The 27,584-nt window shown below is 49.0% G+C and overlaps 1 protein-coding gene across 3 annotated transcripts in view; it reads right to left on the reverse strand.

The window, feature by feature from the left end:
- The window catches only part of LTBP2 (latent transforming growth factor beta binding protein 2), a 95,376-nt gene that overhangs the window by 43,428 nt on the left and 24,364 nt on the right, over positions 1-27,584 (reverse strand). For all 3 annotated transcript variants that reach the window (XM_018082375.2, XM_018082374.2, XM_018082376.2), the window contains exons 2-3: positions 19,945-20,015; positions 14,145-14,388 (exon numbers count right to left, since the gene is read on the reverse strand). In XM_018082375.2, coding sequence (XP_017937864.2) covers positions 14,145-14,388; positions 19,945-20,015 — 315 coding nt within the window. The remainder of the gene's footprint in view (positions 1-14,144; positions 14,389-19,944; positions 20,016-27,584) is intronic.

The raw sequence follows: 27,584 nt of genomic DNA on the forward strand, positions 1-27,584 counted from the left end.
TCTTGGGAAACAAATCTGAGCTCACTACATCAGTACTGATCTGGTCAGAAGCCATTAGCAACCCTTACCCATTTGGAGGATCTTAATATACATATGGCTGGAGCTTGGCCAGTTCCCAGGGATCTACATTGCCACAGGTTCTCTTGTTGGTGTGGCTGTCCTAGGGGTAAGAGTGAGGATGGCAAAGAGATGGTGTGGCTCCAAATCAGCAAAATGTGGAGTTTGTTTTACCATTCTGCATGCCTCCACCTGCTCAAGAAGAAGCACTGAAGAGGCAGAGGAGGTTGACATTTCAAGCACTATATTCCAGGACACTTAAAATCCCAGGGCTTCATATTCATTGTCTTACAGCCTCCCTCAACATGGTATTACTTCCACTTTTCCAGCCAGGCACATGGCCAGCACAGATCTCTGCAAAGAGGCAGCGGTCTCTTCCTTTATAGACAACCACCTGCCAAGCAGCTGGTTTCCCTGCTTTTCATCCGTCAGAGCTGCTGACAACTTTCTCTGTGTCAGGCACAGCCCGTGGGGCAAAAACAGCATGCAGACTCCTAGGACTCCCTCCTTCTCCTTCTGGGTTGTCCTAGAGCGCCTGCCTTTGCAGAGTACAGGTAACAGCAGCAGCGGTCCGGGGGAACACATAGGTAAAGGAGGGAAGGCAGAAGGAGCAGCGTTCTCCTTCCAGAAGCATGGATGTGTGTGCTCCTGCTGATCTCCATCACCTGAAAGGTCACTGGCTGAGATCTCAGTCACCTTCACGTGGAAATACCTGTAAGTATTAGGTGATCACTGAAATTAAAAGACACTTGGGATGGGAGGGAGCTGTGCAGACAGACTGACCCACATCTGCAACAGTTCAAAACTACCCAAACAGCACTTGTAGCTGCCCTCTTCTGAAGTGCAGGTCAAGGACCTAGACTCCCCATAGGCCCCTGAGGACACATGATAGAAGTCAGAACAACTAGGGGAGATCTGGTCCCTTACATTCTAGTGTTACATAACCCTGCAGGATCCAAATGATACCTATATGACATCCAGCAAGGGATCCACACCTCTGCTATAGCACCTTTGTATGTAAACATTTTATTTTCAATAGGTTTTGGTCACAGCAGGGTAGAGAAGGTATTTGTATTCCCTGGATGTCGTTCTCTCCTGCCAGTCCCACATGACTAGGCACAAGGCGCCTGTCCCCTGACTAGAGGAAGTGAATGGTATCCTGTCACTCCACTGAGGACTGAGCTGGCAGACTCCCAACAACCATACAGATGGATATGAGGACTCTTATTTTCTGAATCAACCACATTTTTTTTTAAAGTCTACAATTTCAAGACTAGGTACACAGAATCACAATAACCAAGTCCAAATCGCTGAGACTAAGCTATCCAGAAAACAATACTGTTTTTCTAACCCACTGTATATAGAAAGTGTTTTCAAATCTCTGATCACTTTAGATGATCGTGATTCTCTGGGTAAGCAAAAGCTAGAGGGAATCCAGGTGGGGCAGATCATTCTCTTAGAGACTTAATGCCAGGCCTCCTCCTTGGGGTTGGAGGCAAAGGTGGCAAACTCTTCAAAGCACTTCCCACTCCCCAGCAGCAACACCTCAGTCTTCCTGGATTTAGCTTCTATCGGCCACTCTTCATCCAACTGTTGACTTTGGCTAGATTGCTAGTGAGCTGGGAAATGGTGTTTCTTCTATTTGTGTAAAGGAAATGCAGAGCCAAGTACCACAAGAGTGTTACTGGTTTGTCATCCAACCTGCCTCACCCTCTCCCCAGCCATGACTACAGCAGGGTGGATGGCCTGAGGCACTGTGGAGAGAGTGAATCGTGGGCAGTGCAGTCAGCAGGGAGGGGTGCTAACCCCAGACAAGGCAAGGGCTGGACAGATGAGGGTTGGAAAGTCACTCTTCCAGCTGGAACAAATCTGCACCATGCTGAGCATCAGGGAGAGATGACAGAGGTCACAGAGACCTAAGGAGCAATTCTCAGGAGGGCAACAACAGAGTAGGACAGCACTGGCCAAAACAAAGCTGAAGATAAGCAGCCCTCACAGAAGAAACCATCTTTCAAAGGTCCAGAAACCCCCATCCCAGGGCCCAAGTCCAACAAGCTCCATCTCTCCAAATACAACCAGCCTGCTGCTTGGGATGCAACTGCTGCCTCCAGGCACCTGGAGAGGCCACAGGCTGCCCGCGGAGCTGGGAGCAGAGTCCCACGGAGGGGAGCCACTGAAGCAATGTCAAGTCCACCCCAGCTCTTCCAGCCCGCAGCCTGTGTGTGCATCTCCAAGATGAGAGGCTTCAGCCAGATCAGGGGCTGAGTCATGCTCAGCCCCTGATAACCTCCCAGGACAACATGCAGGTTCTCCCCTGGATTTTAAACACCGAACAATGTACTTGGTGTCTGTCTTGTCCATCCGCCTGTCCCTTTGGCAAAACACCCTCCCTGCTTGGGGCCACAGGGACCAAAGCCAGTGATTCACTTCCCCCTTTGTAATGCTCGGCAGTTGCTGATTTTCCACTAAAGCATCGCAGAAGAATGGGCAGCCTTAACACCAGTGTCTGTGTCTACAGGGAGAGAGAGAAGCAGCCAGCCTTGGAAAGCAGCAAATTGACTGCAAACCAGAAACTTCCCCTTTCTTGGACTCCAAACAGGTTCCTCAGCAGGCAGACAGGATTCATGGCTCAGTCTGCAGGCCCCCAAGCACAGGAGAGGCATTGCTTAGAGAGCACTCAAGTTTATTATCAATTAGCTCACAAACATGCTGACAAGGAAGACAGCTCTGCTAGAACTAGGGAAGGAGAGGGAAAACCACACCATACAAGGCACCTGACTTCAAGCCCACCCACATCATGTCCATAAATCATGGCTCAGTTTATTATCTCCAGGAACAGCAGAAATACCTCTGAAACCTGCCTGTAGCTGTCTTCAGCTCTAGTACCCCCCATTCAAATGAAGGAAACATTGAAGTTTGAAGTCCCTGTTCCTCGGGGTTTGGTGGAAGGCAAACAGGAGAAGCAGTTACCAGCCTCCCCCAGGCAGAAGACCTTCCTGGCAGAGTCAAGCAGAACCTGTGCACCATGAAGGCCACAGGAAGGACCACCCAGTACCTTTGTGTTGCATTCACAGACACCTGTAGCCAGATCTCATGTCAGTTGGGACACCAGACACAGGCATCTAGACCATTACAGAGACATAAAGGCACAAGTCATCCAAATCCTCCCTCTGCTGTGAAACCTCTAGAGCTTCTGTAGGCAGAGGTGCCACTGACAACACCCTTTTCCTTGGGCACAAACAGCACTGCCAAAGTGGGTCTGCATGGCCAGGAACATGTCAGACTCCCTCCCTCACATGATACTCAATGCTGGTGGTACAAGCCAAGAGCCATGTCAGTCCACCATCCAGGTGCCACCCCTATCCCTCACCATGGTTAGTAAGAAGCTGTCACAGAGCCCACATGGCTCTCATTTTGGGCTCTCTCTCATGCCATCTTGCAGTGGTAACTCCAGCTCCTTGCTCAACTTGACATATACACCAGTGGCTGGCCAAGATTTCTCTGGATCTCTCACTACAAACCATAACAAGAGATGTACAAGTCCATGGGACAGTAAAGCCCCCAGCTGTCTGCCCCATGCCAACAAGCTCAGACTTCACCACCATCACCCTGGCATCTTCCTTCTTCTGGCCCCCAAAACAGTGCTAGTGATGCAGGGCCATCCTTGTTGGCTCCCAGCCCATCATGTAGCGTGCAAAAACAAAGAGGAAGAAAGAGATGGGCTGTGAACTCTATTTTTATCTGCTCAGGAGTTGCTGGACACCACATACAAAAGTGAACTCGTCTAAGTACACAGAGAGCTAATAGGTTCTTTTTGACCAGCCTCTGGGGATCTAACTTGCTCCTTAGCCGAAGTGGCTGCTCACATGCCTCTGCAGAGCTCTCAGCTGACATTAAATGCCCTTCCCTTGTCACACATGCCACACATGCCACCTGCCACCCTGTGAGTGTTCTTCTTTGCTCTCGCATATTAAGCAGTGAGCAACTGACTCCCTGGAAGAAGTCCAGCTCTCCAAGCACGGAAACAGCACCTGCCTAGTCCAGTGAGGCTGCAGAACCATGCCCTGCACAAGGGCACAGCACCAGGTGGTCACCAGGAGCTGCAGATTGCACCCAAGTTTGGATACATCGGACCTTAGTGCTGACCCATAAAATGGCCAGAACCGTGATTTCCAAATGCCAAATGTGATAAAGAGCTGTATGCAATCTGCTTGTCTCCAGAGCTGAAGTGCAAGCCAGTGACTCTCAGAAAAATCAAAATGCAGCCTGCAATCACTCTGAGCTTCAAATGGAGCCATCAGAGGAACCAGGCCAGGCTTCTTGATTACAAATACCACATATGGGCCAAACCTTGCACACTCCATAGACTAAAACAGGAATTTAGAGGATAAGGTAGACCAGGCAAGCTACCACTTCTCTGGCAGAACTGCCCAGGCTGGCCTACTGTGCTGAGCCGCAAGCTACTTTGGGCTGAAACAGTGAGAAAGCTGCCACAGTTGGCTCCCCTGCTGCATCTAGGGGCTGGTGTTCAGCAGCACAATCAACAGGCACAGCACTGCTCCCAAATGTAGTTGCACAGCCACTCTCATGCCTTAGTGAGAACACACACATCCAGAAGTATCCTAACAGCTGCCCTCACATGCTGGTCTCCATCAGTGCCACCATGTCACTGCAGACATCATCCCATAGCCACAGCTTTTGCACCATCACAAAACCAGGCATAAGCTGCTGACACAGCTGGAGAGCTGGTTTGTCCATCATGCAACGTGACCACCCCACTGAGGTTTAAATCGCTTTTACCAACCACAGCAATGCCTCCTCTGCCCCTCTCCTGCTCCCCATGTTCCTCAGTACAGGGTTCTATTTGGCAGGGGAAGGACCTGTATTTAGGGCAGTGACATGCAAGAGGAGAGGACAACATATCAACCTGTCCTTGTGCCCAGAAGCACACCAAGATCTCCATCTGAAAGGGCCCTCTGTTTCCATAAGACACAACAACTGCAATCTGAGGGCCTGGCTGCCATCTAATGAAACCTGCTGCAGGGGCATCAGCCAGAGAAAAAGCTCATCACCGGCTGCAGGGAGATCACTCATCTCCCCCGTAACATAGCACAAACACAAGCACTTTTGAGTTTCATTAACATCTTGTTGCCTAGTGACACCCACCCTTCCACCAGGCTGCCAGCTTCAAAGCCCTGAAAAAACACTTTAGCCTATTCATCCTCACATGCACCCCAGGGAGTGGGGGGAGTCAGCTGCCTGCCCCCCGCTTTACACAGGACATGAAGAGGGCAGGCAAAGCCTCTCTCATCCCAGGCGTGCAAGTGAGGTGAAGAGCTTGCAGCTGCGCGCACACAGACACAGACACACACCGGGCATGAGAACAACAGGGTGGAGAAGAGATGGGTGTAGTGCTCTCATCTGAAGAACTGAGGAAGATCTAAGATATATTTTAAGCTCTAATAATGGTTGAACAGCCAGCAGGATGCCCTGGCCTTTGGATTTATTAGCTCAATGTGGTTAGGTCTCCTCACATCTCTCCATCCCTAGCCATACACAGGATTCCCTCACCTGCAGCACTCAATCCATGAGAGCTGTGTTGGGATGTAACCTTTGCTGACCACTCTTGAAGTCTCAGCCCTGCCGATGACTGGAGAATGAGCATCTCAGTGAGTTTTAGTCTGTGCTGTTCTGCACTGGCTCCGCCCCTCCACTTACTCACTAGCCAGAAGACTAGAGGCTGGCTGGGGACTAGGAGCACTCCTGGCCACGTATACATGATGCCTGGTGGCAAAGCCAGAGTTTCCAGACGTACCATGACCACGAATCTGCTCTACACCTCTCTCATGTGGCCTTTAGTATCCACACCAAGGACCATCAGGGAGAAACAGGTTTCATGGAATCCTCATCTGGAAGGGATCCAGAGCACTGTGCCTGCTTTGGCAGTGCCTGGACTCCAGCTCCTCAGCAGCACAGCTCCAAAGTGATGGAGAAGGCAAAGCTCCAGTGTCATTATCAACCTGTCTTTACATCCCTGGAAGAGTTTGGCACTTTGCTTTTTAGAAAGCCTTATTGCTGAAAAATTCACATGGCCACCCTGCCAAGGCTACAGGCAACCTAATACACCCTGTCTGCCCCCTCCTAATAGCCTCAGCCTCAAAGTATGTTCCCCATCCTCCAAGGTCAGCATTTGGCTCAGTTTTCCAGATATGGGTCTATTAACCCTCATCTCCCTACCTCCTGTTGTAGTTCTCAGAACTCTTTCCAATATGTCAAGATCTTTTCTGGCAATGAAGAATACCTTGACTCAGAGCAGGACCCCAGGGTGCACAGGAAAAAACCCCACGTGACTTGGGTCTTTTGCCTCCAAAGTCCTAAGCACCACCAGTCCCTCATATGCAGCTGCACACCTTACCCTCTGCTGCCTACTTTGTTGTTCGCTTCTACCCTGCAAAATTTCAGCCTCTCCTTCCAGATTTCTTCCTCCCGTGGAGGATATTTTTCCTTCAACTGTAACAGATAATATTTTTCCAGCTTGAATATCTTCTCAATTCCTGCCTATATGTTTAGTTTCTGCATGTCCCTGAAGAGAGCCTCCATACAGGTGAGACAAAAAGAAGGTGGTGCAGAAAGTTGGGTACCAATCCCATCCACCACCAAGCACTCAAGGCAGCATTTCTCAGAATGCTTCTGAAGAAAGGAGGGGAGAACGAGTATATTTTATATGGAAACTTCTAGATCTTCATTTCAACCACCCCTTGTACCAAATCAACTTCAATTAATCCCTTGTTTCCTGCTAGCACTGGTGATTTATGGAAAACACTTGAAACCAAAGAGAAAGGCTTTGATTTTACTGAAGTACCAGCTTAAACCAAATAAGGCAACGCACAGTCAGGTATGAGAAACTGCAGCATAATCCACATGCACAAGGGAGCTGAAAGCAAGCTAGATGACAATCCTGATTCAGACATTAGGAAAACTCTCCAGCATTTGATCATGTGGCTTTAGTGCTCTTCTAACACCTTTCTCTTTTACAGAACTGCTGTATAAATTGTATTGTCATAAATGTCCCAAATGATGTATGTATAGTATATAAAATAGACTATAAACTGGATTTTCTGTACTACCTTACCTACCACATGTAAAATGCATTTGCCTTGCACCCTGCTCTCTTTCATGGAGTCTCAGATTAAGCTGACAGTAGCAGCATTTTTCTTTCAGTTAGAAGGGAAAGTGCATTTGAACTGCCCAGAGGCTGAGTTAAGCTATAGGAATGACTCCCAAGGAGGTGCAGAAGAACCAGGTCTAATGTAAAGACCATATTTGGAGTTTAAAATGGGGCCTGAAAAAGAGTATGCAACCCCCTAGAAAGTAAATACATAAAACACATAAAACAGAACGGTGCTGACAGCTTTAAAACACTAGAAAGTAGAGCAACAGTATCTGGTGCCAGGTAGAGAAGGTATATCATGTACTTTAAAAACAAGAGTATTTTTATATAAGAAAAATGACATTTACGCTCCTCTTGGGTAGCTTGAGTTTTCCCTTTAGGCTGCTCAGCCAGCTTGCCAAGGGCTTTTGACTATGTCAAAGCAGGAGAGAGGATGAGATCTGGAGCTTATGGAGATCTCATTGCCCTGAGTGTAATCTCTTTTCACATATTCTCATGTAGACTGGCACTGGCTTTTTATTTTCAATTTTTTAACAATGTCCCGGATATCTACTCAAATTTGCCTCTGGATCAAGGAACCTTGTGAAAACTATACTGTGTGAGTGAAACACCTTAGAAAGCTGCAATTAGGGCTTATCTGCATTGTGAAAATATGCCATTCAAGTAATGAGCTCAAAGACACCACAGTGGCAGAAAGGGAAGACTGGCACCAGTGTTCTACCCCAGGAACTCAACATCATGCACTATGGGTCTCCTGGGCTGGTCCCATCCCAAACGAAGTGGGAAAGTTGTCACAGCCCATGCCACGAGAGTGCACTCATGGGCAATGGGGGTATGCTTCTCATTCAGAGGTGACTTTTATTTTCTCTGATATTTGGGGATTAATAAATTGCAACCCTCATAAATGTGAAGTGAGTGACAGCCACAAGTGAGCAAAAGGTGCATTCAGTAGGTATGTGGCTAGTATAGACCTCTTCCTAGTACTATATGTATCATGGACAGTCTTGGACACTCAGCAGAAAGTAAGGCAGAAAGCAAGCTCCCCTTTTTCTCATAAATGTGTAAAGTTCAAAGCTGGCAAGACAAGAGGCTCCAGATCCTGCTTTAACAATAAAGACAAATCTGCCTCTGTTTCGAGCAGCATCTTTAAAAAGCAAGTGACCCTGCAGTGAACTTTTTGTTCTATCTGCTAGTCCACAGTGATAACAAGCTCATCAAGATGATTTTGCCAAGCCCCAGTTCTCAATGTCATGTTTTAAGTGGCCACTCCAGCGCAGACAGCTTTATATCCACCCATGGGCTCCACTCCCCTCTGCAAAGGACCATGCTTGACATGTGACTACCACCAGAACAAGAGCAGGTTTCGGTCAATTTTCAAATGGGGGGAATATACTTTCTTCATCCTGCAACCTCTGCTACACACCCAAGATCCTGCTGTCTGCTTGCTCCCTGCTGTTCTCATCCTTCGCTTCCAGGAGAACAGAGATTTTGGCAGAGCCTTCCTGCTGGCATGAGGTTCCCAGTGTTCCCTGGCCAACCCTCCTCAAGGGCTGCATAAAGCCCTTCCTCTCATCAGGAAGGGAGGAGATGTCTCCTCCAGGGTGCTGCAGAGGAGACTGACATCAGGAGTCAGTGGGCCAGGCACGTTGCAACTCAGCCTTCTTCCTTTTCCATCCTGAAAACACCAGGCAACTCCCAGCAACTGCCCTGCCTAAACAGAACCCTCTTAGAGGAAGCTCCCTGCCCTCAAGAGCTTAGCTGCATTAAGCTGTCTGCACAGTGTCTCAGCACCTTATACCACAGCTATGTCCTTTTCTCTTGCCTGAGTTACTGAGAAAATGTTCTGCAGGTCCCAGACATCTTTTCTTTTCTGTGAAGAGGAAGGATACCTTGCTTTCCAGGCAGCCTTCATTCAGCATACACATCCCTTCTGGGCAGCACAGCTCCCTTGCACAGATGCTGGTTACAGATTTATGCCCAACACTCCTGCAGAAAGGGACCTTCTCGGGTGACAGCAGCAGGACCCTCCATGCACAGTGCCCAGAGTCAGAGGCAGCTGGTCATCTATCCTGATGGTGAGGGGCAGGGGCACAAGCCCTTTCCACTCCCTGCTAAATAAACATGAATTCTGCTGATATTTCAGCCTTAGGAAAACAAAGCTGTTTCCATTTAGGTTGGCTTCTGGGCCGAGGTGCAGCTCCTCCCACACAATCATCTATCAAGGCTTTGCTTCTCCAGGCAGAGATTCAGGCTGAGATCAAGAAGAGGGAGGATTTGCAGTTAGTCCATGCCGGGAGGGCCTCTTACACCCCCAGGATTTTTCTCTCGCACTCCCTGTTCCAATCAGCACAGTGCAGGGACCTCTCAGCTTCTGCAGCAACTAACAGGTCCCCACAGGCTCCCTCACACACCTGACTTCAAATCTCCACTGAGCCATAGGCTGCTGAAGGGACTTGGGAAGTGGTGTTCATTGCTTAGTCTGTATTTTAGGGGATGACAGCTTAAGCATCACCAGCTCTGGTGTTAGCAAAGTAGATCCAGAGCTGCCCTTCTAGCCATGTCTTCCCCTGGGCAAGAGCTGAGCTCAGGTAAGATTGAATACATCTTCTTCTTTAGTCCCAGGGAGAAGAGATGCACACCATACGAGCAAGCCAAGGATGCAGTGATTCTTCCCCAGTACCTCTCCAAACAGAGGCACTGAAGGCTACATGTAACACCACATCCCTGACACCTGTGCTCAGCACAATGCTCAGGCTGACCTTCACGTCCACTTTCCCAAAACTGCCAGCATGCCCAGAAATGGATCTATGACAGCTACAGTGGGAATGCCCACAGATCCATTCACTAACCTTCACCCCTGCCAGGCGCTAATACAAACCAACCAGTACAGCCAGCTGTGTATGACCAGCACAACCCTGTTGCTCAAGAAGCTGCTACTTCTTACCAAGGCTGAGGGCACAGTTCTGACAGTAAGTTATCTCCTGCTGTCACATTTATGCTTCCTGGGCTCTTCTGGCAGAGAAGCCCAGAAGGCATCACTGCTTCTGCTTCCAGGTGTGAGTTCTGGAGGGCCTGAGCATATGTGTCAGAAGCAGAACCATGAAAACTAGCAGCTGTCTAATCATGCTCTTCACTAAGGCTTTAAGGGTCTCCTACAGACTCCCAAAGACTTCCTACCTCCAGAGCAGGCTACTCTCCACAGTGAAGGTGCAGTCATCATAAACAGCAAGTCCAACTAGCTCATGATAAGAAATCATTTTAAAGCAGTCCCGCCACTCAGGCAATCAGGCAATATTTTGGTCCAGGCAGTTCCTGAATAGCATAGCTGACTTCTCTCTTAACTCTCTCTGAAGACTCACTTCAGAACACACTGAAACCAAAATCACCAAACCCAATCTCTGCTGAAAGACCAGGACCCTGTGGAGGATTCATGGGTTTTGTTGCATGTTTATAGAGAATCTAATACACCACTGTTGTAGTGCACGGCTTCAGAGTTTCTGACTGTTACCTCTGTACAAACAAACACAAATAAAGCCAATATATATGCAAATAAACAAAAGGAGAAAGCAAATTCACTCATGTGAGGATTGATTTCCTGTCTGGGCACAGCAAGACAGGTTTAGCAATCTAGAAGGTCACACTTGCGCAACTCCTGCTTGTTCACAATGCAAATGTACAGGGAGGTTGGAGACTGGGTGTTTGTCCTGGAATTGAGTCTTCTCACAACCACTGACCTGGAATCACCAGCATCCTCCATCCACCAAACCACCAAGAGCTTCTTCTACCTCTTCCTTATTGACAAATCAGACAAGCCAGCTCCTGTGGGATCATGGCAAACTGACAAGAGTCAGTATCCCACCAGCACAATCCATTCTTATCCAGGAGGAGACTATGGACTGGAAAACACAAGCTGTTCTTCTCAAACTTGACAGTGAACTGAACTCCAGTGAACGACTCCAAGTTTGTAGTGCCTAAGAACCAATCCTCATACTTGCAAGCATGAGCAAGATCTACCTAGCTCTCAGAAGGCAAATAAACTTGCTTTTGTTGCTACAACTGTACAGAGAAAGTCTGATGCAGAAGCACAGAAATAGTAGTATAGAAATAGATGATGATGTAACTGCAAGAAGCAGGCTCCAAGTTCAGAGAAGTCTAAGAGCATGGTTTCATGAGACAAATGACCAACCTAAGAAGTGGCTTCCCCATCACCAAAAGGGGAATTCCTTCCTTTTCTTCCCCTCACTACTAGATTTGCAATTCCGTCCAATTCTTCTGGTCTCATGATATTTCAATAAGCCAATTTAGTCCACTGAAGTGACAGAAAATCATCCTTAATTCTGTTCTGTTCATTTTTTGCAGGTTTATTTAACTGAGTCAACTCACCCAGAGGCCAGATGAGGACGTGCAAGTGAAGCAGCAGAAGGGCATGGCCAGGTGCAAAGGCAGCAAGACCTTGCCTTTGGCTGCCAATGCTCATTCTTACAGGCTCCTCAGCTAGCCCAGAAGTTGGCATGCTGAAGGGGACACTCAAAATATTTAGGAAACAGCAGCAGAACTTTTAGGTCATGCAGTTCCACACCATGTTATAAGATCCACAGAAAAAAAACTCAAGTGACTGAATTGCACAGGAAAACATCCAGGGGCTGGAGAGAGGCATTTCGATGCAGATCAGTGACAGGGTGCAGGCACTCCCCCACCTGCCTGCAAAGGAGGGACGCTAAACATTGCCTGGGTAGGAAAGGCAGCAGCCTGTGGCACAGCACCCAGAGTCCTGGTGAGAACTACCTCTCAGAGACACACACAGCAACCTCAGGAAATCTTTCAGGACATCTCCAGAAGGCAGTCAGTGGTGGACATATGCCGGTGTCCTACCTCTGGCCATTGCAAAGGATGACAGTCAAATTCCCTTGCTGAAGCATGGAATAAGGTGACATCCTATGGCCTCCATGAGGAGGGAAGGAGGAACGGCATGGCATGGTCCTTAATGGAGTCCTATTTCCTTGGGACAGTGCCAGAGGATTTAAGGTACATCAGACAGCTGGGCATTCAGCAATCCCAGCTCAGCGATCACTTGACACTATGTCTTGACTGACTGGACGAGAATTCTCTTCCAGTGCCTGCACAGCCCCCTGTCCTCTGTGCGGAGTCTGAGGTCATGTTCCTTACTGGGAAAGCCTTCAACAGGTGCTGTATCTCCAAGGGCACTGCTCTCCCTACCCTCCAGTCCCTCCACACAGACCGATGGCACGGAGGGGAAACTCGTCAGCAATGCCTAGGACTACAGGCACGTGCAAGGGTTGCGTGCTTGCTTGGGCACTGAGCCTCCCTCAGAGCAGCAATGACAGGGGCTTGGCCACCTCTCCCTGCCAGCATCACCTCTGCCTTTCCTGAATTTCGTTCCTATCAGACAGTCTTTCATTTGGGCACCAAGATATGTCAGCTTCAAGAAACTACTTGATGTCAGTCAACTCTTTGTCAGACATTTGAGCCTCTCCAAAATTGTTGACAGCCAAGGGTAAGTGTCTAGAAATGTCTCCAGCCCATGCATTGCCTTCACTTCAGAAGAGAGAGAAGGGCAGCAGCTACTTTAGGAGCAACAAGCATGTTGAAAACAATCTGCAGGAATATAGAAAAACAAAGGCTGAATTGCCCTTTCCTTGGGCAGCTCTGAGTGATGTTGACAGAGAAAGTCAAGAGTTCGGAGAAGTAAAGGAGAAACTACAGTTACCTCCTGGCTAAGCACCTGTAATTTGCTATAATGTCTTCTTAATGACTGAGGGGCTTCTGCTGGAAGCCATGTGCAAATTCTCTGCTTTGGTGGCTACCAACAAAACCAGTCTTTCTGGCCCAGCAAATGAGTGAGTAGCAGCAAGAAAGACAGGAGCCATTAGGGGTGATGCAGTGTAACACTTTGCTCCCACGTCCATGGACTCTTACAGAAAAGCAGAGACAATTTAAAAAAAACCAAATTAACAATATGTGTTGTTGTACAGCAGCAGGCACTATTCCCAACTCTTCATCCCCACCAAGCTGCCAGTACAGCAGCAGTGCTTGTCAGGGAAAGGCACCTCTCCTATCTTTACTGCCTCCTTCAGCAAAAACCCTACAGCTCCAGCAGGATGTCACAAAACCCAAAGTTTTGTGGAGGGGTTGCAGCTTGTGTACAGGAGCATCTCGGTACTGACCTGAGGCAGGTGCACTGAAGTGCTAAGCTCTTCCTCACCCAACAAAGGACCAGATCATGCTACAGTTGTCATCCTGAGCTTAACACATTCCTCACAGAGTCTCTCCTGTATGGACCTCTCTGAGCTCCAACATCTGCATCTTTGCTTCTGTACCCAATGTGCAGACGCCTGCCTGGGTACCAAAATGACCCAAATCACAGCAAGGTGACACAGAAATATGGAACAAACAGCTCAATAATGGCTAAAAACTGCCAGGAGACATCTCAGAGTGTCATCGCTTTGCTAATACCAGCACTTCAAAGCACACCTTAGATCTATGTACTCTTCAGTCGGTACTACCTGGATGTATTGCTCTAAAAAATACCCTCTTGGGAAAGAAATTTAACTCCCACTCCTCTATCCACCCTGATGCTACCATGAAGGCTAGTCACCAACAGGACAGGGGCAAACTGACGACCTTCACAGTTCTCCTTCCTCATGGGAGCATCATTAGCCTGTCCTATTCCTGCATGTGCCTGGGGACCATGACAAAGCGCTGGGTACAAACTGAGTCCCTTGGAGGGACAGCAGGACCTGACCCCCCTATGTTGGTTCCCACAGCCCATGGAGGAGTTTCCATTGAAATCCAAGTTGCCTGGTCTCATAAAGCGGAGGCTGTGGCTCAACTGAGCACGATGTTAGTTGCCTCAGCATTTGGGGGAACATCCTGCCAGGAACCAGGTTTGACTTACACAGCTGGGACGTGCCGTGGGATGGGTGCCTGAGCCCCCTGCAGGGAGGCATCCCACCCTGTCGTGCTGGTCCTCCTCCGGAGGGAGCTTGTGGGGGGCTGGAAGGCAGCAACGGCACCAGGCGGGTGATATTCCTGCTCGGGAACAACTTCTTCACACCGGAAGCCCTGGAAGCCTGAGCGACAGGTACAGACCTGGGGACGGCTGCAGGAGCCCTTGTTCTGGCATGGCGGGTCGCAGACAGCTGAGGAGACACAGAAAGGCCATTAGTGGACACAGGACTTGGCCCCATGGTGGTGACATCCAACTGAGGCTGCACAACCAGGACAGTCCCATCTCCTCTCTGCAGGCAGGTGACCTTCACAGTCGCAGTGTAACTGCTGCTGGGGGCCCTAACGCAAGGTCACCTCCATTCTCCACATTGGTCTCTGCCAAGCTCTTCTCCAACAAAACTCATTTCAGAAAGTTCAGAAATGAGCAGCATGGCCTCCATGGAGCATACAGGCTCCAGCACTGCCCATAGTGCTCTAGGCAGGAAGAGGTCCTTAATCCCAAAGCAAGTTATCTTTAGTCTGTTTTGGGGTCTGATTTGCACAGTGCCCCTGGTCTGTCCCCTCCAGAGCTTTCCAGCTTTCCCTCTGGAGCTGATTTTGGAGTCACTGCACTCCAATTCCTATGGGGACTTACAGTTCATTAACCTTATGCCTAAATCACCCTCTGAGCCTGCGTGTGTTCCTAATTACAGCACATCAGCTTCAGTTTGTGCCGTGGGAGGAAAGTGCTATTAATTATACACTGGACCCTAAGTCAACAGATGCCAAATAGGGTTTATAACCCAGCCAGCGGCAGCCAGAAAACCACAGCTCACTCCAGTAGGACCAGGCTCATTGTTCTGAGCAAAAGTAATGAAAAGGCACTGGAACACAGTGTTGTCCTTCAAAGAAAGAACGGTCAGCTGGCCAAAGGGTAATGAAACCTTGTTGGACAACACGAAGTGGACATTAACCTCCAGCCACATGGAAGCCCTGTGAATGGGTTTCAACCCAGGCAGCCACCACTTCTTCTGAAGGCCCCTTTCCCCGGACTGTCCCAGGGAGACTGCAGGGGCATCTGACATCCCACCACCTTCACACCCAGCTGCTGGGCTTTCATGAGCACGTCGCTCCCTCTCTGGCTGTGCTCTCCATCCCCCCAAGATCTAAGCACACTGCTTCTGAGCAACAAACATACAGACAGCTCTACCCTTGTGTGCCATCCATACATCATCCTGCTGTCACCAAGTGAGAGAAGTCCTTGGGCACTCTTGAGGTCCTTTCACAGCAGTATAGCCCCCTTCCCTCATCCCGCAAATGGCCTGCCATCATCTTTTCCTACCTAGATCAGGGATATGTTCACTGGAATGTTTCCTGTGACATTTATTACCATGTTAACACTCAGGAAGAGAGGGAGACCTCAAGGAAAAGGAGACCCCAAGTCACGTAGGGCTGTATAGGTTAAAGCCAGAGATTTTGATGAAATCCCCCAGTAAAATAAATCAGCCAACACTGAAGACTCTGGAACAGGGACAAGGTGCTAGTCAGGCAGGAATTAACTGTCTCTGGGAAGTCTGGCACTCCAGAAGTTGATGTAATTTATAATAAAAAACTCAGCTGTGATTTAAATAGACTGCCAGTCCCTACTGTTATCTCCCAATAAATGCCTGTTTTAACAAAGGTCACCAGTCCAGGAAGCCTGCCATTGAAAACAACCACTTCACATGCTGAAATACTGCAGAGCACGATGCTGGGACCTGGAACCACAGCAGTTCTCACAATCTCTCCCACCAACAATGTTCATAGTCATATTAGACTGTGCCCTTCAGCAGGAAAGCAGTGATAAGTGACCAGGCACTTTAAAAAGCCCCTAAGGCAGCTGATATAGAGAAGAGAAAGAAGGGAATGGGATTAGTTTTCTGGTCTCTTCAAGCAGGATGGGTGGGGAGCTGCCCTAGCTGAAATATTCCAGCTCTGGGATTAATCCCCTTCCTGGTTGCTTTTACAGACTTGGGAAGAATTTGAAAGAGCTTTAAAATCCAGTGGTTTTCACGCAGTCTAGCTATGCAATATAAGGAGAGCAGATCAGTCAGTGGCAGCATTGCCACTGTGAAATCACTAGTCAGACCCCCAAAACCATTACACTGACTGAAGAAACAAGACAGTTAAAAATATATATGTATTTGGAATCTTTCTTTTTGCTTTTTGGTTTCTGAGCCCAGGGGTTAATCTCAGAATGTTGCTTCCCAGCTGTGGGGACTATAAACAGTTGCTGTTGATGGTTACTCATTTCTTCTCACTCTAGTCTCATGTAATCACCTGCTCCAGGAGCTGGGGCATTAGGGAAAACAAACAGTCATCTCAAAACTCTTAATAAAATGATGAGACTTGGAGCACTGCCAAGGTATCACTAGTAGCAAAGCTAGTTTGTTCAAGGGCATCTAGCAGTGCCCTCACAGATCAAACCTGGTGCTGTCTAGTCTTCAGTGCATAAGACAAGTCCTCCCAGCAAGGTCACACAGAAGGGATGACTGCAGCATGACTGACCACCCAGTTAGGCCAGGCAGGCAGGACCATCAGAGGGGAACAACACCAAGCTCAACCTCCCATCGCTTTGCAGGCATACCCGGCCCTGGGCTGAGCAATGACATTGCAAGGTGACATTCAATTAGTGAGTCCCTGCAGCTCTGCATGTGCTCTTCATCTAGGAGGGTGGTGTAGACCTTCACTGTAAGCAGCTCCTGCTCAGTCCCATTTAAATGCGGGGGAACCTGTCCATCGGCTAGGCCCTCCATAGGAAAACTGCAAAAGGATCCCCAGAAGGGATGGACAATTTAACACAAGTGAGATCCGTGCAGGGTGACAGGCAGGTAGATCAACAGCAATTCAGGAATAACAGAGAGAAAACAGAACTTCAGTGAAGAACAGTCAGGGTTCAAAAAACCCTACAGCCACTGTACAGAAGAAACACAAAAGATGAGAGCAAGTGAATGTTATTTTGCAGATGTGGAAAAGCCCCAGGTGCTAATGTGACTGTCTGAAGTCACACTGTGAGGCCACAGCAGAGCCAGCAACTCCACCTGGAATTCTTGCACTTTTTTGGCTATCTTAACTGCAAGACCATCTGTACAAGACTACCAAGTGCATTAGTTTAGTTAGTCCTTCCCGACATACTGATTAAAATGTTTCTTTCAAACTGTAAAACATCCATGACAGAAAAAAAGCTCACCCTGCATTTCCAGCCCAGACCAGTGGGCTTTGGTATCTCCCAAAGCAGCAAAGAACCATCATGAATAATTCCGATGAAAGTGGAGGATGATAAATTAATATGGGGAGGCTAAGCAAGAGGATTCCCTTGCTCTTAAGCAGAGAGGAAGGATGATGAGCTAACAGGCAGCAGCCAAATTACTGACAAGTGTACACTGCAGCCACTGCATCCCCCAAAACATGGGCAGTGCAAGGGGGCTTCTGGCCAGCTTGTGTATATAGGTTTCTTCTTCACCAAACTAAGGACATAATGGCCAGAGTCTCACCCCAGGACAAAGTCAAACAGGCAGGGGGTTGGATGAATTCTTCAGGCCTACATACAGATGTAGTTCACTATCCCTAATGGCTCACAGGATGGAGCCTCACAAGATGCCCTGTATGCAGCTTAATGTGATGATGTGGCAGCGTGTGGGGTAGAAATCAAGTCCACTGCAAGCAGGCAAGATCTTCCTTCTAAACTCCTTTAGCTCACTTTTACTTTCCCAGAAGACACTGTTGCCCCAGAGAGATTTCTCTCTTTAATCTTCCCAGTCACTGACTGTCTGAAAATTCCACAAGTCCTCATGGCACTTTGGTCCTCATAGCTGGAACATACCAAAAGACTAGAGACACCTCCCTATGGCTGGAGTTTAGTCATATGCAGAGATGTTGGAAAAGTCCCTAGAGAAGCATGGGTGAACTAAGAAACCACCATGCTTGGTAGGTGAGAGGAAGTAGATTATGGCAACTATTCGGCCTATCCTCTCTCCTGCACCCAGGCTCAAATCCTTCAAAACCAAGGTCCTGTCAAACACCTCAACGCCAGTTCTTTCCATGCTTCATCATCCTTAAGAGGTTCCCTCTGCCTGCATTTCTACCCTGCTAACTTCCCTGATATGCCACATATCAAAGACCATGAGATCAGACATTAAACAGCATTACAGTGCAGAAACTAACTGGGATGGGCTGTCCAGCTTGCCTTGGCAGCTTTAAAAACAGCTGAATGTTTCCACCAGCTTGAACTCCATCAGAAAAGCCCAGAGAGGGAGGTAGCTGAGAATGAAATTATGTTTACACATCACCAATCTCCACCTAAATCCTGCCTGAGATTTATCATCCCCTGTCAGGGGGACACTGTCAGGCCTGATCACGTTAACACTGTCCTTTTAATGAATCCTTGAGAACAAGGGCCCAGTACCTAAGTGATCGCTAGGCAGCCTGCATGGCTGCAAGCCCAGATCTACTGCTCCTACCAAAATCCTAATGAGAGAAAGATGCTACCATCACTGGCCCTGCACTGTGTTTACAGACGCTGTCTGGCAGCACAGCACGCTCTCTACCGTTTGGCTTCTGTCGGTAGGAGGGAGAAGGAGAAGGGAGGTGAGTCAGCCCTTGGCCCCCAGCTCCCAAACACCAATCGCTAATGCAATTACCCCAGCACAGCCAAAGCGCCGTGAGATCTCGAGGCAAACAAAGCTGAGCCTCTTTCCCTGCTTAACATCTGGGCAGCTGCTGCCACTCAAGCGAAGGCAGATGCTCTGGGCTATTCTGGGTCGGGCATTCTCCTCCAGAAAGCCTGACTGCTGCCTGTGCTCCCTGTCCTCCCAGCATACCAGGCACTGCAGGCAGCCCGGCAGCTCCCTGGGACCAGGCAAGTGCATGTGGCCACCAGTTCCCTGGGAAGGCCCACAGGTGGGCTGGGTGGTGCAACCCTATCGTTCAGGGACAGGGATCACAGCAGGGGCTGGTCTGTGGCTGTGAAGCTATTGGGGATGGAGATGACAGCTCACTTGCCTCTGGTAGGCAATGCACTGGTGCCTCCCCAAACCTCTTCCCTTTCAGCACTGGGTCAGGGAGCCCACAATGAGCTCAGCCCCCAGGGCTCTGCCAGGGCTGTCTGGAGGAGCAGAATACTTATTACTCCCTCTGTGGGTAAGCAGGAGGACCTTTTCTGCACTACAGGAGTGCCCTGCACCCCACTGCCATTTTACACATCCCATGTGCTGCTTCGTGTTCCAGCCCCACCCATCCCAGCCCTTGTGCCAACTTCATTAATTGCTTTCCTTAATAGCACTCAGATAATTTGCAGCCCTGATTTCTCCGTCAGCATCAGCAACGCTCACCCACGTGAGCACAGCCCCAATCTGGTTCCCACCCGCTGGGACTTTCACAGACTTGTCTTTGCTTCAAGCAGGACAAGCGAGAGCCTAAGTCTCAAAACTCACCCATAAATGTGCCATTGCAATGCCCTGCCCACACAAGATCCTGCTTGGGATGGACACTAATAATAATAATGAAGTAAACCCACAATTATTCAGTCTACTCAGCCTGCCAGGAGACAGGAGGAGCTGACCCGCAGCCTGGCAAACTCACAGGGAGGTCATGGCATTGCCTCTGCAGACCCCACGATCCATCTCCTTCCCTGCCACAGTGCAGGGGCCACCTGCAGGGTTACAGCACTACTCTAGCACTTTTTAGGGGTGCACTGTGAGACTTGCACTGGCTGAGACTGTCATACTCACGTTTGATGCAGCGGTTTGTGCCTGGAGCCATGGTCCATCCTGGGCAACACTGTCTGCCACAGACATTTGGCCTAAGCGGAGAGACAAAGCATGCGGTTAGGAGAAGGGGAAGTCAAGGTCTTGTTGCAGCCAGCACCTCTGAGTCACCCGTAAAATTATTTCCTGCAGCATCTAATATTTCCTTCCAGATGGACCAGCAGCTGAGATCAAAACCAATGGGACAAGGGCTGAGTTGTTTAAGTGTTTGGAAAAGAAACCCCCAAGGACTATGTGAATGCTGCAGTGTGAGCGATCCCTCAGAGAATATCTCCCTTTTGAACTGGCATTATGCTGGATTCCTGGCACAGCACTCAGAGGAACCATTTTGCTCCTGAGAGCAATTGGAGGCCAGCAGTCTGTGATCTTAAAGATCTCATGGCTCTTCATGGTATTGGGGTGTAAATTGGGCCTGATTCCAATTTGGGTCATAGCATCTCGCCTCCGCAAATGTCCCAGGCTGCTTCGGCCGAGGAAAACACTTCATTCTCCACCTAACTGCTGCCGCCTGTTGCTGTTCATTGCTCAACCCTGCCCTGGGAAGGACGGCACTCCAGCAGTCACGCAGGATGCTCCCCAGCTTGCTCTCTGTTTGCAAGTACCCCAGTCCTGCATCTGTTATGTGCCTCTGGTATAGTGACCCCAGAGGCTGGAGACCCTCAGGTGCTATGAAATTTGTGTGCACAGTGCTACACTAATTCCAAGATGCTCAAATCATTTCCGTGGGTGTTAAATCCAAGATTGTGCTGCAGCAACTTTTTGCCTTTACGTAAATGATGTATTCCCCACCTCCTTTCTGTGTTTTCAGGTAGTGATCACTGTAAACATACAGTGCTGGGTCTCTGAGAGGTGGTCTGCAATGCCCAAGCAGGCAGCTCATGCTGCTTCCTCTGGTCGCACCTCATATTTACATATCTATAATGAGAAGGAATAACAAGTTCCAGGGTACTCTCCAAGCGTATTACTCATCATGGAGGGAAGGTTTTCGGAATAGATAACTTTTGCATGTCTAGGCAGATGGGAAAGTACCATCATCAAAAGATATAAAGTTAGAATAAGACAGCCTGAAAGCTCTGGAAAGCCTCTGGAAACAAAGTGGGGAGTATGGTTTATTTCTAATGCTGGACAAGGCAGTTGGAGCTGCTGACAGAATTTACAGGAACCATGGAAACATGCACATTTGTCTTTTGGATTGACTTTAACATGAACACAGCAGGCTCAGAAGATGATCCTGCTCCAAAGTGGCATCCTCCTGACTCCTGCATCCACATGGCGTGAGATGAGCCTCTGGAAGTGCCAGAGCTCAAGCTGTAGGGCTCACACTTTAGGAGAGCCAAGGATGGTGGATGGCAGGTATGCCAAGGATTGTTCTGATGTTCATGAATGAAGCTGCCTGTAGACGTACAATCACTCCATGTGGGAAAGGGAAGTGGTCTCAGAAGGCGCATCATTTTTAAAGTGTTACCCAGCCATTCAGGATCAATATTTTATTAACATGGGCAGATTTTTATAGGGAGAAAGCACCTAAATTCCCTTGGTGTGACTTCCTGCAAGTAGAATGAGCCAAAATAATTCTAGCATCCACTCATATCTGCTCTTGCTGGGCAAGAGCACCAATTTCCAGCATTTTGTCTGTCAACCCAAAGGGATCTATGAGTCTCTTCTTTAAGACATCCCCAGAAAATATTCAAGGAAAGCAAACCTTTCTTTATTTACTGCAAAAAAGCTCACAAGGCCTTAAACTTTTTTAAGATGTCCTGATCAGTATAAAGAGAAAAACACCAAGCTGGAGCATGTCTGTTGGTAATTAAGGTCTACTTGAGGGACTGTACAACAGGCAGCAGCATAGGCATCTTTGCTTAGACTGTCACAGCTCCCATTCTTCCCTTGGCACTGGTGAAACACACCTTGTAAGTCATATTCAGGCAGCCTGTTCAATGAGCAAAGCCCTTGCCCTTTCCCACCTCAGCTTACTCAGATAATCATGTTTCTTGTAGGCAAAATATCTACCTTCTCCAGAAAAACTGTTTTGTCCACTTATTAGTTCTTCATGGGATTGAAGTTCAAGTTTTATCTACATCTCTCGCACACATGCTGGAGGGAGCATGTTGCTAGCTGCTCTCAGTGCCAACAGCAAACCAGAAGTTGTAGGAAGAAAGGTATGAGGCTAAACCAGACAGGGGTCCAAGCCTGAGCAGACAAGATCAATCTTGAAGGCATGAAACCCCTGTTGAGCTGGGCACAAACCTCTCATTAACTGAGCCACTCTGTGCCACTGCCCACTCCAGACGTGAATTGCCAACCCCAGATGAAGGGAGATGCCAGCACCAACCAGGGCGATGCTCCCGGAGGGAGGACAGCCTATCGTGTGCAGAGGGGAGCAACCTGGCAGGGATGCCCTCAGATGCAGGGGTAGAGGGAGTACCCGGACGGAAATGTCCCTTCCTTTCATCACCTCCTGGATGAGAAGATGGGAAGAGATGGAGGCAGGGATGACCTCCAGGAGTGGAAGTGAGCTAACTTTCCATGAGTAACATGGAGGTAGTACTGGAGGGTAGAAAAGAACCACAACTATTTCCTGATGAAAGCCCAGTGGCAGAACTTTGTACAGAGCATGGGGCCCAGGTAAGCAAGAGCTTTAGCAAAGGGAAAATAGCTATGGGGGCTTTGCTGCATGGGACCCAGTCCTGAGCACGCCTGGTTCTACTTTTTGTTGTCATTTGCATAGCTTGAACACCATGTGGTTTCTACTGCCTTACAAAGAATTCAGACTGAATCCCATGAGGTTTAAGGAGCACGGCATGTTTACAACACTGAGGTACGGTGCTTGAGGGAGAGTGGTGTTCCCCAGATGCATTTGTCCTGTTGCACATGCCATCACCAACGCTTTGGGCAAAGACGTGGCTCAAACATGAGCCACCTGTGGGGCATGCCCAGCCCTGAGCCTCTCCACCCAGCACTCCTTCTGGAGAACAAAACAAGTCACAGGGTCCCTCCAGGACTGGTATCACCACCACAGGAGCAACTGCCGAGGAGCTACCTGAAGACACTGAGCAGCCCCTGATCACCCCTTGTCATACAGGGAACAATGGCCTCCAGGGCAGCAGGCAGAGCTCCTCACAAGGGGAGGAGCCCCCAGCAGACCTAAAAGTGATGTATACCAAAGCCATGCTCATAACTTTGAAGTATTCAGCAGCTGCGCAAGCTGAGCACCCAGGTTGCCTTCTGCTTACCCAACCCTTGGAACTGGAAGCACAGCAGCAAGGAAATGGGAGCAAAACTCTCACCCTTATCCAGGGTAGCCTGGGCTGCAGAGGGACCAGAAGATGGGTGGGCATGTGGAGGGGTCAGCAGCTCTCCCAGGTGGAAAGAAATTCAACACAATCCCAGATCAGAGCAGAAGGGAAGACTTGTCCTCACATGGGTCTCCCAAGCTAAAGTTCCACTGAACCTCACACTAGGTCACACTCCATCGGCTGCCCTGTTCCCAGCCCTGACACTGATTCTAAAACAAGCCTACAGCAAATGCTCTGTCTTTCCTATCTCTGTCTCCTTACCAGCAGAATAGGTTAATTACCATTGATTAATGGTTAATACAGTTTCCAATAGCCAGTTTCCCCTCTTTGGAAAGAAGGGGAATTGAATGGCTCAGACAACTGAATAGCCACAGTGCCAGAGAAAGCCCTAAGGCACAGGTCACTGCATTTCTGGCCAAATGCAGAGTGGGGCATTGAATCCATATCTCAGCTCCTGCCTCAAGTGCCACATACATCCTGAGGTCTCCAAAGAGTATAGGCAGCAGTAAGCAACTGCAAACGAAGTTTGCTCCTCATTCCTCATTCCGTGGCTAGCATGCACCCAGGTATAATCCCTGGCACATTGTGAGAGCTTGGTGCACAGGAGCTCTCAGGCACTACTCGCTGACCTGTTCCTTTTCTGGGACAGACATCTCCCTGACACTCCCCACAGAGCTGAAGCCAGTGTCAAGAAGCCCCCCCTGCTCTGACTGGATGCACCAGCACAAACTTCACCTTGGGCAAAGGAGCTGCCACAAGCCAGCCCTTCATCCCCTGTTTTGCTGCTGCAGCCAAAGGCTATGGTCAGGATCAGACCCCTACTATGTAGAGGTACCCAGGATTGGAAAAGCCTGTAAGATCTTGCAGTGTTATCTCAAACAAGAGCCAAGCAACCGTAACAGGCACTAGGGGGAAGGAAAACAAGAAAACGGTAGTAAGATCATGGCTTTTACATATTTTCAGCACGTGCACAGCCTCAGCAATGATCACACACTGTTTCTGAAGCATTCAGTAGAACCTTTTTTTTCACCACTTATTTTAACAGCAATCTATGCATCATTTTGCAACTTCACAGAGAACTCTTTGCTGCCAGATATGCTAACTCCATTCAGGCCACATCCTCACAGGAGGCCAGAGGGACAATTAGATCATCAGGTCTGCCTTTCTACTGCAGGAAAGTGAACTTCATCCAACTGCCTATGAAATATTTGCAGTCAGACCCAGTGAAGAACATTAGCAAAAGGCTGTTGGCATTGATGAGTCACTGAAAACCCTCTGCCAAGTCCACATCAGCATTAACTGCCTCCACTCCTGAGCAGTCCTATACACGCATTGCAGCAAGAACCTATATGCCACAAAGCCTGGGTAAACCAGGACTATACAACTATGGATGGTGTCTAAAACAGCAATTAAATGTGAACTGGGATGTAGAATGCAGAAAAAAAAAATGGGAGGGAGAAAGAATGAGTGTGGGACTATCGGTCGGGGGAGTCTCACATGCCCCTTAAAATTGTCCAAGCAAGTACCTGAAGCAGAGGCTCCTCCAGATTACTCTCCTATTACCCACCTTCCTCTGATTTTGTGTATATCACCTGAGGATCATCACTGTGACCCACCCTCCCAGCCACAGGGCAGAAGAACAAGGGTGGTCACATCCCAAGGGTCACAGAGGTAGAGGGAGGTGCCTGCAGTGTCCTCCCTGCCAGTCCAAACTAGGGATGCATCCAGCACATGAGTACAGCCACAATTGGTATGTGTCAGGGCTTGGGACTCCCTATCTCATGACACTTAGGAAGAAAATCTTTCTAGTCAGGGGGGCTGGAAAAACCGGCAGGTTAAGCAAAGCAGTGATGTTTTCAGGGCTGAATTGTTTTCCTCGCTCAGTGTCAGAAGTCAGTAATTTTCTGTGGTGTTTGCTGTGGTATCAAAAGTCACCTCACAATGAGTCTTCAGGAAAAAATACCAAAATCCAGATCTTGCAAGACTTGCAGTTGGATGCATTCATGAAAGTGTTTGAGCAAGTTGCACCTGTAAAAAGATCAGACACGAGCAGGGTGGCAGACACATCCAAAGAGTCCCCACGAAAGAAACTCAACCTCAGGTATGCAGCTATCAGACAAAGTGAGAAAATAATTATCCAGAAAAGGATATAGTGCCAATAAACAGGGGTTTTAGCCACAGAACTCTGTGTGGCTCCTGGAGGTACCAGCAGAGACCTCTGAGTGGGGAATCTGGAAAGGCAACCCATACAGGAGTTGAGATTTTAAGCCAATATAATTGTATAAATAAATAGCACCAGGGTTTAGTACAGCCTGCAAAGCTACCTGAGTAAGGGAAAATGAAGGTTGTCATACCAGAGAGTAGTAGAAGTTCAGTGTAAACAGCAGAACAGAAAATATCCCAGCTGGCAAAAAAATGACACATCATGAAATGAAGTTTTTTAGGGGCCCTGAGTTTCCTGGATGAAAATGTGTCTAGCGAAGCAAGGAGTGTAAGAAGATGGATGAGGTGGAAGGACACAGTCTCACAGAATGGCTAGAGGCAGCAACAGCTAGCTTTCCATGAGGAGCAACGCCATGCGGTTACTCATGGACAATTATTTCAGCTAGGCTTTCTCGTAACCTCCGAAGACAGTAGGTCACAGAGATGCTTCAAAAGTGCCGATTTGGACTCCAGAACAGACAGAAAGCCATTATACGCACTTTCCAGAACTGAAGTTCTTGGGGATCAGAGGAAGCCCTGTATCCCCAGCCCATACATTCCAGTGCAGAGCAGAGGCAGAAAGTGCAGCACAGCCTGCATGAGAAACACAGCACTAGGACACAGCTCTTTCTTCCTCTATGCTTGGAGGCAATGGCACTTGGTGATGCAGCTGATAACAGGTAAACAGCGTGTAAGTGCTGGACCAACCATCCCTGTTTACACCATTGATTAAGGGATGAAAGCTACTTGCAAAGAGGTTAAGGGCTCTTGTGAACACAGTGTGAACCTGGAGGCTGCCCACATGCTCCTGACAGCAGTGCAAGCCAGCTGTTGTCATCGGAGGCAGCTGCAGTCTGAAAATCTGGTTGAGACTGTTCAGGGTACTCAGTGACCAGAAACGTCCTATGTATCAGATGACTCAAGTCCAACTGAACTGCCACATGAACCTAAAGCAACACCAACAACAGTCCAACTGCAGAAAGGGTAAAATCTTTTTGAGCCCAAAGAAGTCCAAACCTTACTGAACAGGACTGGATCTTCCCAAGACTCTCACTCTGGGTAAGCTCAGGACCTACATGCCATTGACTAGCTGTCAGTGATAAATACTTTACATATCAAACATAATGGAAGTAGAGCAAAGTTGGTACATCTGTGGATTTATTGAAGAAAAAAATACACAGTGGCACAGAAAACATCTCTGTCTCAAAATTTTGCAAGGAGATGAGTATGGGAGAGAGAAAACTCCGAGACACACCTTTTCCGTTCTAGTGAAGCTCCCCACCCGACATTAGCAGAAGACATTTCTGCCCATGTCACAGGGCTGTCAGCCCAGAGCCTACCCTCATTATTCCCCTAGCAGGGCTCACATGGAGAGAGGACACATGCTGCCACATGGGTCAGTAAAACTCCTGCACGATGGTTTCGGTAGCCCTTCTCAGGTGGCAGAGGAGATCATCTCGAACGGCATGGAGCCACGGAGGTGCAGAGAGGGAACTGCAAAGGAGGGGGCCGGGGGCCGAAGGGTACGTCAGCGCTGCGCCACACATCCTGCTCGCGGGCTCCCCTCACAACGGAGCAGCTGGCCTCGCCATATGATATCCCCTCCACCTCCACAGGGTTGTAGCCAGAGACTGGAGCTGGAAGCAGCCCTGCCAGGCAAGTCATAGGAAGCCTCCTCCGGCTGAGCCAGCTGAAGCCATGGGAAGCTGCGGCGTGGAGTGCTTACAAGGGGCCCATTATGGGAGGAAGGAGCCAAGAGGCCAGGTACCTGCAGCAAGAGCAGAAGCAACCAGGCTCTGCCCCTCAGAGCCAAGCAAGCCCCTCCAGCCTCTCCACCACCCAAAGTACCACGGCCATACTACATCGCCCTCGGGACTCCCTCACCCCGCGTGCCTCCTCCAGGACGGCCGTGGGCAGCCTCAGAGCACAACAGGGACGCTGTGCCCGCTACCGCGCAGCTGTCCAGTCCACCCTGATGTGCCTGAACCACGCACTCCCACGACCGGCAGACGGCGGCCCGGCGCCTTACTCCCACTCAGGTTAACACTTCACGCGTTCGTGCCCACGGACACAGACGCACCGACGGGTGGGCGGGAGCGGCGCGGC

Source organism: Manacus vitellinus, unplaced genomic scaffold, assembly GCF_001715985.3.
Source record: "Manacus vitellinus isolate BGI_N305 unplaced genomic scaffold, ASM171598v3 scaffold_6_pilon, whole genome shotgun sequence".
Lineage (NCBI taxonomy): Eukaryota > Metazoa > Chordata > Aves > Passeriformes > Pipridae > Manacus > Manacus vitellinus.